Consider the following 12,409-nt stretch of genomic DNA (forward strand, 5'->3'; position numbering starts at 1 on the left):
AGAAATGAAGCTTTGCATGAGGTTACAGAATAAGTAAGTTACACCAATCTCATTCATCCAACTGAAAATCTACTCATGCATGTAAACCAATTTATTATTGAAGTAATGGATAAGGGAAAGTTCAATTAAAATACACCTTGATATTAAGAGAATTTAATGCGTATTTAATCATGTAATACAAAAATCAATTGATTTCTTTCACCCCAACTAAATGGCAATGCTTCAAAACTGGCAAATTATAATGAGTATTCAGATTTGTAGATACAGAATTCAGAGCTACAGCACATTTGTTTCCCTAACCTAGCCATAGCAAGGTGTAAACAGAATGTGATCTTTTAAGCTTTACCACTGCATGTACTGTAGGCTTAATAAATCCATGCTTCTTGATCTCAACACTCAAGAACCGTATTGATTTGACAGAGCTTCTAAACAGCAAAACAAAATTTCCGGTATCAACTTCAGTTATGCATGCACTGATTTTGACAATTCAGCATCCCCTTGAGATTAGAAGCTACAACACTGAATCGTTTCCATCACCTCTGCCACCAGGATCTCCCCAGCAATCCCTCCACCAACCAGCTCTACCAAACACATACACTCTCTTAACAGGCTCCCCCACCATCACCAACTTCCACTAGTTCAACTCGCATAACAGGATTTCTCCCATCACAGCAGCAACTTAATTGAGAATGCACATTTAAGGTAATAAAACCTTCCAAGGCACTTCACAAGATATTAGTCAAGAAAATTAGAGCCTGAACCATGAAAAAGTAACATTACACGAGATAGCCCAAAACTTGGTCAAGGGAATGGGTTTTTAAGCAGGTCAAGGTGAGCTACACAGTCAGTACTGAGGGAGTGGATTTTGGAGTGAAATCTGAAGTCAATGGCTTTAGTCTTTTTAATACCCAATTGGAGGAGTCTATTGTTCAGTCAGTATTGGACTTTTTTTTAAATGCAAACTGCCGCCAACTCAACCATGTCTCTCAGTAAATTAACAAAGTCAGTACTGACGAGGCTGGTTGGCTTGCCGAGCTGGTTTGTTGTTCCGCAGACGTTTCATTGCGATGCTGGGTAACATCATCAGTGCAGCCTCCGATGAAGCGTTGGTGTGTCTTCCGTCTGATGACGTTACCTAGCAGGGTAACGAAACGTCTGCGGAACAACAAACCAGCTCGGCGAGCCAACCAACCTTAACACCCACAACCCGAGCTACAAATCTACTCCAAAACCTTAGTCAGTACTAGATGTTTTTTCCCTCATCAACCTATTCAGAATGTCGTTACATTCCTCTGGAGCAGGTGGGACTTCAACCTGGGCCTCCTGGTTCAGAGGTTAGTACTGGATGTTTTACAATTTTTTTTAATGAACTTGCACAGACATGTTATTACATATCTCTTTAGGAGGTGGGACTTGAATCTGGGCCTTCTGGCTCAGAAGTAGGGACACTACCACTGCACCTCAAGAGCCTTCAGTACTGGATGTTGGCTAAGCAGTCTGGTAGTGTTCATATGTGAACTCTTAACGAATTATGTTTTCAGATAATAATATTGATCATCAACATATAGATGTGAAACAGAAGGGGGAGAAAAAGATAGATCCTTGTGAAACATCATCGTTAACAGCCCAGGAGCAGAAAGAGATTGCTAGGCTAGTGGAATCTTTTGGAACCAACTAGATGACAATGGGGAGATATTGGAGCAGTATATTGTGATCAACCATGACAAAGGCTGCAGACTGATCAAGAAAGATTCAGAGGGGATTGTTTAGCTTTGTACTAGATGAAACAAATAGGATAAAAAAAGTTACAGCACAGACAGAGGTCACTCTGTCCAAAGAATCTATGCCACCTTTCTGCAAAATCATTTCAACTAGTTCCTGCCTCACCTAGTAACCTTCCTTTTTCTTTTTGAAATTTAAAATAAAAAAAATTGATAAACACAAAACTGCTTCCATCAGCCTTTCAAGCTGCACGATTAGAATCATTCGCTCCATAAAATTGTTTTCCCTTTGATTACCTCGATTCTTTTGCCAATCACTTTAAATCCACTCCCTCTGGTTCACAACCTCTCTTGTTAATGGAAAGTTGTCTGTACAATCTAAGCCTTTAAGCCTCTCATGACTGTGAACACCCTTATCAAGTCTCCTTTCAACATGATCTTCTCTAAGGAGACCACCATCTCTGTTCAACTGCATCTGATAATTGTCCACCCATTCCATCAGTCTAACTTCCTCAGTCAATCACTAAACGACTCGCAATTCACTATAATTCCAAGTTCCATGTTATCTGCAAATTTCAAAATTGTATGCTGTACAACTAAGTCTAATTCATTGATAAAGATCTAGAATATCATTATTGATGTCTGAGGATCTTATTGTATACCTTGATCCAGTCATTTATGATTTTGGTCAGAACCATTTCGGTATTGTAACAGGCGTGGAAAGCTGATTGGAGGGAATTCAAATATTGGTTTGAGAAAGATGGACATGATTTTGTGAGATGACATCAATGTCAAAGCCCTGGACGTGAAAAGGAAGGTTGGAGATGGGACAATAGTTTGCAAAGTATGACGAGGGTAAGGGTTTCTTTACTGAGGAGAGAGTGATGAAAGTTGAGTTAAGACTTAAAGGAGAAATGGCCAGCTTGAAGAGATAGAATGCAATGTCAGCTAACATGGGAAACAGGGAGGAAACTGGCTAGCGAGCAGTTCAGTGAAAATAGAGTTAGGAGAAGCAGGATACATACCCTGTGGAAATTGTGAGTTCAGAGATGGCATGAAAGGGCAGCATCAAGCAAAAGCTACAAGCTCAGGGCTGCAACAGGGAGCTGTAAAGGTAGTTTTGTGTGGTGGGATAGGGAAATACAGAGATAGCTGATTAGATGGTCTCAATTTTAGTGATCAAAGAGCATAAGCTCTTTGCACTTATTACAAAAGGAAAATACTCCAGATGCTGGGAATCTGAAACAAACACAGAATGCTGGAGAAACTCAGCAGGTCTAGCAGCATTTGTGGAGAGAGAAACAGAGTCAACATTTTGAATTGGGTGTGACTCTTCTTCAGAGCTGAAAGGTGTTGGGATGAGTTTTATTTTTGATACAGGCAGAGACCCAGTGCAAAACCAAAAGGGGCATTAGTGGTGAAGAGGAAAGAGAGATGTAAAATGTGCGTAAATGGAGAGGTGAAAGGGATATTATGGATCTACTCAGAGCAAACTAAAGAAGAAAAAAACGATGAAACAGTGCGTGTTTGAGTGCGAGTGTGTGTGTGTGAGAGACAGAGAGAAGCAAGGGAAGAGAGAATGCAAGAAAAATGGAGAACCAATACTATAATCAGTTTCTAAAGTTATCGCGTTCAATATTGAAACCTTGATGCTGTAAAGTACCTAAGCAGACAATGAAGTGTTGTGGATGAATTAGTGATTCTTATGATGCTTTACGTCAGTTCCATGATTTCCAGTTTCCTTGTCCTAGCCACCTCCTCAGTAGCAACGTGCAATCACTCTCCAGATCCATTTGCCATGGTCTGAAGACTATTTCTTCTTTGAAAGAGAAAGGCCTGCACAGGCCACCCTCCACCACTCTCATTTGCCTGGTAGATGCTTGTTCACATTTTGAACAACTCTCATGTAACTCCTCTCATATCTTCAAGTCTAAGGAGTGAACATGGGTATCCGCATGGGTCGCATCCAGGCCCGTCTCTTTGTAGGTGAAACATTCCTTGTTCCAGGCCTACTGGAGACCCACGCACAATTATTTCTCCAATATATCGATGATGCCTTCACTGCTGTCATCTGTGATTGGAAAAATTAATCAGTTTTGCTTTGAATTTCCATCCTTCTCTTATCTTCACCTGGTCCATCTTAGAAGCTTCCCTTTCTTGGTTTCACTATTTTCAGTTGTCACCAATATCCATCACAAGCCTACCAACGCTCAGTTAACTTCACAATACCTTGTCACACGCTGCTTCCTGTCGCCCAGTTACTCCAGATCTATCACATCTATTCTGATGATGCCAATTTCCACTGAGGTACCTCCCACTTGCTTGCCGTTTTAATAAACCAATTTCTCTCATGCTAACATTTCTGTCCTGGGCCTGCTGCAATGATCCAATGAAGCACAACATAAGCTCAAGGAGCAACACCTTATTTTCTACACAGGTACTTTACAGCCTTGAGTTCTCAATATTGAATTAAATAACTTCAGAAACTGACTGCATTATACATGTTTGATCTCCACTTGTCTTACATTTATCTCTCCATTCCATTACAACACTCCAGAGCCTTGCCTTGTTCACTTTGCTCTTCCTTTCACACCTTAATTCAGTGGAGGTGTGCTAAGAAAACAAAACAAAGATATCTTTTATAAAACAAAGAACTGTGGATGCTGGAGATCTGAAACATAAACAGAAACTGCTGGTGAAACTCAGCAGGTCTGGCAGCATTTGTGGAAAGAAAGCAGAATACTTTGTGTGTCACTTCAATATAGGTATGTACATGTTTTCCGGTGAATATGAGATGGTGAATAATCAAAACTGCTTTCTCTTCATAGATGCGTAAGTCATCTGAAGAAATCATAACGAACTTGAAACGTTAACTCTGTTTTCTCTCCACAGTCATGCTGAGTTCCTCCAGCAAATTGTGTTATTGTTGGGGGGGGGGGTGGTAAGGGTGGAGTTGTACTAAAACAAAGCTGAAGATATCTTTGATAAAACAAAGAACTATGGATGCTGGAGATCTGCAACGTAGACAGAAATGGCTGCAGAAACTCAGCAGGTCCGACAGCATCCATGGAGAGAAAGCAGAGTTAGCTTTTCGAGTCCAGTGGCTCTTCATCAGGAACAGAAGTTATCTTTGCAATACGAGGGGTGGCCCAAGAATGGCGAGCAGGGCTGGGTAGCGCTACCAAATGGTCCAGCCAGGCGATGGCTAAACCAGAAGCACATTATTACATCTTTTCGAAACAGAAACTGCCGGAGAAACTCAGCAGGTCTGGCAGCATCTGTGCAGAAAAGAAGCAGAGTTCATGCTTCAGGTCCAGTGAGCCATCTTCAAGAACTCTATCCTGCGATGTCAGCATCCTTCCCCAGGTCCGGACTGTCACCCCCAACCCTCCTCTCTTTCTTTTTCTGTGTATTTCTCCCCCCTTCTCACCTGCGCCTCACTCTCCTGCAGCCACTCGCCATGAACCAGCAGGTCGTACAGAACATTCTCCTCTTCCAGCGCCATCGTCACCACCGGAAACGGCCGGGGGAACCTTCACCATGTGACACCACCGGAAACTACATGTGGAAGGGGTCCGTCACTAAAACGGGTCCGGGAAGATTTTTAATTCGTTTAATTTTTTGAGGAAAAAAAAGAAGATAAGCCTGGCAGAAGTCAGTGAGCATTCGAGGCCTTTATTTCGCTTCTGTCTGACAGGTGGAACTGATTATTTGGACTTTGAAGGCTGTCTGTCCCTCAGTATATGATCTCCATGTGAGGGAGCTGTGTTCCGACCTCGCGCGGATTCCGTTAGCGGTGCAAAGATGGCGGCGTTTTCAGGTACGGTGCGTCTTCGCTCTTCTCCGGCCGCTGTCGTTTTCTGTCTGTATTTAAAATGTTCCTGTTCCCTGCACCTCTCTCTCTCTGGCTGGTGTTACGGTGGTGGTTAGAATCAGCTCTGGTCGATGGCTCCAGCTCAAGCCGGACCCAAAAGTGAGGGTTAACCCAAGCCTCAGGCTTACAGCCCACACCGGGGTTTACAACCAAATGAGAATAATTCCGCGCGCCCACCCCCGCAAGTTACTGAGCTAAGTGGTTTAATCGCTCATCGACGCGGCCCCCAAACTTGGAAAATTTCTAGGTTTCCTTTCGTCTGAAAACGCACGATTCCTTGAATGGACGTGGCACTGACAATCCCCTTCATTCTCCGTTCCTTGTACGGGCCCTGGCCGATTTCTCCTTGCATCGTTTGTAAATTTGATCTCATTCCAAAGCTTTGGTCTCTACGATGTGCCTTTGCAGCGAATTTCAGTCATTAGCATCCTTGACTTCATTCACCTTTCACTCGTCCTACAACTGATAATGCCACAATTCTAAAGGTCCGTCTTTTGTTTGGCTCAGTTTTGGCCTCGCCACACGATGTTTGCCGATTTTAAAGATGCTTTATAAATGCAGCTGGTTATTGTGTTGGGATGCCATGTTGCGGCTGCACAGAACACTCGTCAGGCCACTTTTAGAAGGTCACTTTTTTCTGAAGAAGGGTTTAGGCCCGAAACGTCAGCCTTCCTGCTCCTCTGATGCTGCTTGGCCTGCTGTGTTCATCCAGCTCTACACCTTGTTATTTCAGATTCTCCAGCATCTGCAGTTCCTACTATCGCTGAAACACTTTTAGAATATTTCGTTCAGTTCTGGTCTTCCTGCTATAGAACACATGTTATTAAAGTTGAAAGGGTTCAGAAAAGACTTACAAGGATGTTGCGAGGATTGGAGGACTTGAGCTACAGGGGGAGGCTGAATAGACTGGGGATCTTTCTGCCTAAAGTGTCGGAGGTTAAGGGGTGACCTTCTAGAAGTTTATAAAATCTTAAGGGGCATGAATAGGGTGAATGGCCAAGGTCTTTTGCCCAAGGTAAAGGGGCCCAAAACTAGAGGACACCGGTTTAAGGGGAGAGGGGAAAGATTTAAAAGGGGCCTAAAGGGAATACATTTTAAAGCAGAGCGTGGTATTGTATAGAATGAGCTGCTAGAGGAGATGGGTACAATTACAATATTTAAAAGGCACCTGGATTGGTATGTGAATAGGAAGGGTTTCAAGGGATATGAGCCAAATGCTGGCAAATAGTATTAGATTAATTTAGAATATCTGGTTTGTGCGGGTGAGATTTGATTTGTTTTATTATTGTCATGTACTTAAGTACAGTGAAAAGTTTATTGTTTTGTATGCCGTGCAGGCAGATCATAAGAACAAAGATCATAGGATGATGAACAGAGCGAGCAATACAAAGTCACGGCTGCAAACAAGATGCACAAAAAACAAGATCAACATTAGATTTGAAATTTGAGAGGTCTATCCCGAAGTCTAATAACAGCGGGGGGGAAGACCAAAAGTTCCATGCAGTAGAACTCTATGACTGTAAATGTGGTTTGAGCAGTCATAATAGGTTTTTCTTTCATGTGAATGGTACATAAAATTACTTGGAGACACTTGGAGGTGGAAGCATCCTTCCATGCTTGATTCTGTTCCAGTGTTTCATTTAGCCACCATCCCGTATTCGCATAAAATCTACATGACTACATGAAAGTGACACAAAACAAATAGAATTGTCTTTTCCAATACTGACAGATGTACATAGGGGGTCAGACTCCTAGGATGGAACTCGGTGGGGTGGAAAGGATTACATTTGATTTCAATATTATACAATGTGGTGATTGTTTGGCTAACAATTTCATTGACTTAGATGTTGTATTTCTTAAACATGAAACAATTTAATCAAAACTGTCATAAACTATTCAATGCTAATTGTCAGTTTATTCCCTTTAATGTTTGCTAAAGAAATGTCTTTTTTTCAAAGAGATGGGTGTTATGCCGGAAATTGCAGAGGCAGTAGAGCAGATGGACTGGCTGTAAGTATGATTTCTAAGTTTGTTCAAACCTGAATATTGTAACTATTGAGGCCAGATTTGAATAAAATTTGCTTAGGTTTAGAAAATGATTAAACCATAACCTGAGAATGGATTATTGAAGAGAAACATAGTTATGGAGCTCATGGATTGGTCAGTTACTGAACTGATTTTTATTTAACAGAAGGTCTTGCCATCAGTTAAATAAAACAAAGAACTGCAGATACCGGAAGTCTAAAAGAAAAACAGAAATTAGTGAAGGATCTCCATATCAAAACGTTAATTCTGGTTCTCTCCAAAGATGCTTCCAGACCTGCTGAGTTTCTCAAGAAATTTCTGTTTTTGTCTTGCTATCAGTTGTCCAGCAATAACGTATGCATTTTGGTAATGGTTTCTGGCTTACACCTATCTAATTGCAAAGTCAGGCAATCATAAAAATAACTGCTGTAAAGGAGAACATTTCCCTTCTAAAATTTCCTGCCTTTGAGAATCAAATGCCTATCTTCTGTCGTAATCTTGTGTGAAACACGTAGGGTCTGTTTTACCAGTGACAATAATTGCATCTACAATCTCAGATTCAAAAGAAAACTGGCATCAGCCAAGGAAATCCACTTCCTGTATAGTGAATAAGTTTAGATTTTGTAACAATCAATGCTATTTTACCAAAAATAATTTTGCGGCATAGTGTCCCCCTTCCCTTTCCACTCTAAGTTACAAACATTCCAATTACATTTCATGAACAAAGAAGTTAGGAGCAGAACGTCTTTTGTGCCAACTCTATCTTTCAGCAAGCTGATGTGAATTTTTTTTTTCTGCCCCACCCTCCCTTTTTTTTTTAATTCGGGAATCTGCCTATCTCGAGCTTTAAAATATTCAAAGTCTCTGTTTCTGACACCTTTTGCAAGAGCATTCCAGGACACCCTCAACCTTGTATGAGAAAGAAAGATTTTCCTTATCTCTGTCTTAAATAGATGACTTTTTTTTTAAAATCCATGACTCCTAGTTCCAGTTTTTCTCACCAGTGGAAACATCCTTTCCAGACCCACCTTGTCAAGATACTCGGTCAAATCCCCCAAACTCCTGTGGGTTCAATACTGGCCTATACAACGTTTCCACATAAACCAATCTGCCATTTGAGGTCTTAGAGCAGTAAACCTCTGAAATACTTCCAATACATTTAAATTCTCACTTAAGTAAACAGACCTGTTATGTACACAGTACTCTCATGCCCTGTATAATTTAAAGGCAACCTCTCCTAATTTTACATTCAATTCCCCTCATAATAAACAATAAGCTAGTATTCTCTCTTACTCTAAAATTTTCCCTTCTCCATTAATCTAGAAATCCTTTGCTGTTTCTCCTATGTCTGTTCATTTCTTCTTCCTCCCACATCTTACAATTGTGCCACTAATTTTCCAGTTCAGTTTTGTGTAGCAAACTATTTCTTCTTTTGAGAACTAAACAAAATTACTTGCAATTCCTGATGCTGGAATAGTCCAGCGTCGGAAACAGGAAACTATAGGCCAGCTAGCTTGACACCTATTGTGGGGCAAGTGTTAGCATCAATTATTAAAGAGGATACAGGTGGGCACTTAGAAAATGTCAAGGTGAATGAGAAAATTCATCATGGTTTTCTGAAAGATAAATCATGTTTAACCAATTTATTGCAGTTCTTTGAGTGTAACATGCACTGTTGATAAACCTGTAGATATTCTATACTTGGATTTCCAGAAGGCAATTTGCAGGGTGTTACATAACTCGAGGCACTATTTTCAAAATAGAGGTCACATTTTTGCACGGAAATAAGAATTTGAACATTTTGACAATCTTGGAACATTCTGTCTCAAGGCGGTGAAGGTGGGATCATTGAATATTTTTAAGGTGCGTGTTGATTTCTGTTAGGCAAAGAAATCAAAGGTTATTGGAATAGAATTCAAAGCACATGATTGGAAATTATCTTCTGGCATAACAGACCAGGGTCTGGGTCCTGAATGACCTCCTCCTGCTCTAGATTCATCTGTTTGCCCTTCAGATTATAGCCCCTTCAGGCTAAATCAGAACAATTATTTTCATGTTACAACAAGGATATGCTGGATTTTTAAAGTTGTTTGGTCATAACAGTTAATTATGTAGTATGTAGATTGCAGTTACCTTTCTTCCTAATGTAACAATTTTCTTTAGTCTTCCAACAGATATTCAAGCTGAATCTATACCTTTGATTCTGGGTGGTGGCGATGTGCTAATGGTGGGTAGACTGCAGTGTTTAAGTCTTCACACAGTAATCTTTGTTACAGTTGATTGTATTGTACTAGTTTATATTTTGTTAATTTATATACAATTCTGAAGACTAGAGAATGACATAGCATTCAATTTAGGTGCTCACTTCTAACTTCTAACTTACAGGCAGCAGAAACTGGCAGTGGCAAGACCGGAGTGAGTACAGAATAATTTCAATTTTTGAAAATATTATGTCCAAAACATAGTGAAAGCAGATTAGATTCTATTTTGGTAAAATGGACAGTTTTCAGCATATTTGAATTCTAAATTTCACACCGTTCACAACAGTTATTTGCAAAATTAATTCTGAAGTACTATTCTAGTTGCTGTACAGTATTTAATTCTCTAACAAAACTTGTTTTTAGGCGTTTAGCATACCGGTTATACAGATTGTATATGAAACACTCAAGGACCATGAAGAAGGCAAAAAAGGGGGAAAGACAGCTGTCAAGACTGGTGGTGCAGGTAATGATGCTAAGATAGTTTTGACATGCAAATGAAAATGTTCCATTTTGGTTCTTTTTTTGACTCCCAGAAAATACATTCTTGTAATGCATAGTATTCCGACTTGCAAATAACTTTAAATCAAAAGACCATATTGCCTTTGATATTTTAGCTGCCTTTAAAGAATAACTGTGACTTGTCCTATCCTAAAATATTATGATATGGTGCTTGTAAATGTTTCTAGTCCTATTTTAGTGTAAAAATACTATTTTTGCTTGCTGATATTGTATATATTTAATCTTTGAGAAGAAAATATATCATGTGCTCATGTTCAATCTTTAAGAAGAAAGTCTTCTTAATATATTTGTGTTGTAGTGTGGTTTACTGATGGATGGAAGTAAGAGAAGATAAAAATGAATTCTGTGAATTGATCAATGGCAGTCTTGAATGTTCAGATATTTATTAGCAAATTCCATAGAATATATATTTTTAAGATATCTGGAATTTGTGATCCTGTTAGCTAGAAGTACACCATACCGTCAGTATTTTGAAACTTGAGTAATGTAATTTGAGAAGATTTCTTTGTGCATGTTGTTTTCTCTTTTCTCTTCCAGTATTTAGCAAATGGCAGATGAACCCCTATGATAGAGGATCAGCCTTTGGTAAGTTGAGTTTGCTGTATTGAAGCAATCACAAGAACAAGTAAAGACATGGAAGTTTCAGGATGAAAATTTATTAAAATTGCAACACTAGAAACTGCAGTTTCATTTAACATGCCCTAAAAAGGGTTAGTTTAATTAAAATTAAAGTTGTTTTATTTACCACAAAAGCAAATGATTAGCTTTATAATTGTATGTGTTTTTTTTTTAACATGGCTTATGAAGAAAGCAGCAAGACCCATTCATGTTTTTGTTAATGGGCGTTATATTGTGACATATAAATGTAAATTGCTTTAATTTATATGAAGGAGAAATATATCCATCTTAGTGTATTCATTATCCTATGGCTTTTTTTCTCATACCTTTGCTTCACAGCATTCTAAGTGAAATTTTCAAGGCATTTGGTCAACTTTGTAATTGTTGTACCTCACTGGGATAGTGCATTGGAATTCAAGGCCCTCTGTTCCCAGAGTGTTCAAAAAAGTTAAAGATTTTATAAAAGCACAACATTTTTTACAAAATTCCACAATTTACCTGATTTTTAAACAGTTTCTCACAAATCATTAAGCAGGCTTCTGTACTTAATGAGTTATTAGATTCTGATGAGTTAATAGATTCTAGCAACAGAAACAACTGTAAATTTATCAGCTTTTATTTTAGTTACAATCAAATATCCCCTTATAAAACTCCCTATATGCAGATAGACATACAACAAAATTGGCAATTCAATAGTCTCTGGCCAGAGCGTTCGCTGAGATGATCCTTTTGGCTTGCCAGGACTTGCTGATTGTTAAATATCTTGCACTTTTTGCTAGTCGCAGAATACGCAGAATGACTGACTGACTGACTGACTGGTTCACAACTTGTAAAGTTTATGACTTTATGTTGAACATAACAGCTTATAACAACTGGTGAGGAAAATAAACTGGTTTTCTTCAGGCGAGACGCCAACTCTCTGACACCACCTCCTACCGCCCCCTTGATCATGACCCCACCCCTGAGCACCAAACCATCCACAACCTCATCACCTCAGGTGACCTCCCACCCACTGCCTCCAACCTCATCGTTCCCCAATCTCGCACTGCCCGCTTCTATCTCCTTCCCAAAATCCACAAACCTGAATGCCCTGGTCGACCCATTGTCCCCACCTACTCCTGCCCCACCAAACTGATCTCCAACTATCTAGACTCCATTTTCTCCCCCTTGGTCCAGGAACTCCCTACCTATGTCCGTGACAACACCCACGCCCTCCACCTCCTCCAGAACTTCCAATTCCCCGGTCCCCAACACCTCATCTTTACCATGGACGTCCAGTCCCTCTACACCTGCATTCCCCATGTAGATGGCCTTAAGGCCCTCCGCTTCTTCCTGTCCCGCAGGCCCGACCAGTCCCCCTCCACTGACACCCTCATCCGCTTAGCCGAACT

At 40.1% G+C, this 12,409-nt stretch overlaps 1 protein-coding gene across 2 annotated transcripts in view; it reads left to right on the plus strand.

Annotated features, from left to right (window-relative positions):
• Positions 1–5,305: 5,305 nt before the first annotated feature.
• ddx1 (DEAD (Asp-Glu-Ala-Asp) box helicase 1) overlaps positions 5,306–12,409 on the plus strand; it is a 132,179-nt gene continuing 125,075 nt past the window's right edge. Inside the window, exons 1-6 of one of the 2 annotated variants that reach the window (XM_020515426.2) lie at positions 5,306–5,541; positions 7,554–7,605; positions 9,784–9,847; positions 10,006–10,035; positions 10,245–10,344; positions 10,938–10,985. In XM_020515426.2, the coding sequence (XP_020371015.2) occupies positions 5,526–5,541; positions 7,554–7,605; positions 9,784–9,847; positions 10,006–10,035; positions 10,245–10,344; positions 10,938–10,985 (310 nt within the window). In that variant the 5' untranslated portion in view covers positions 5,306–5,525. The remainder of the gene's footprint in view (positions 5,542–7,553; positions 7,606–9,783; positions 9,848–10,005; positions 10,036–10,244; positions 10,345–10,937; positions 10,986–12,409) is intronic. The other variant, XM_048596470.1, reaches the window with a different exon arrangement.

Source organism: Rhincodon typus, chromosome 5 (genome assembly GCF_021869965.1).
Source record: "Rhincodon typus isolate 14 chromosome 5, sRhiTyp1.1, whole genome shotgun sequence".
Taxonomy (NCBI): domain Eukaryota; kingdom Metazoa; phylum Chordata; class Chondrichthyes; order Orectolobiformes; family Rhincodontidae; genus Rhincodon; species Rhincodon typus.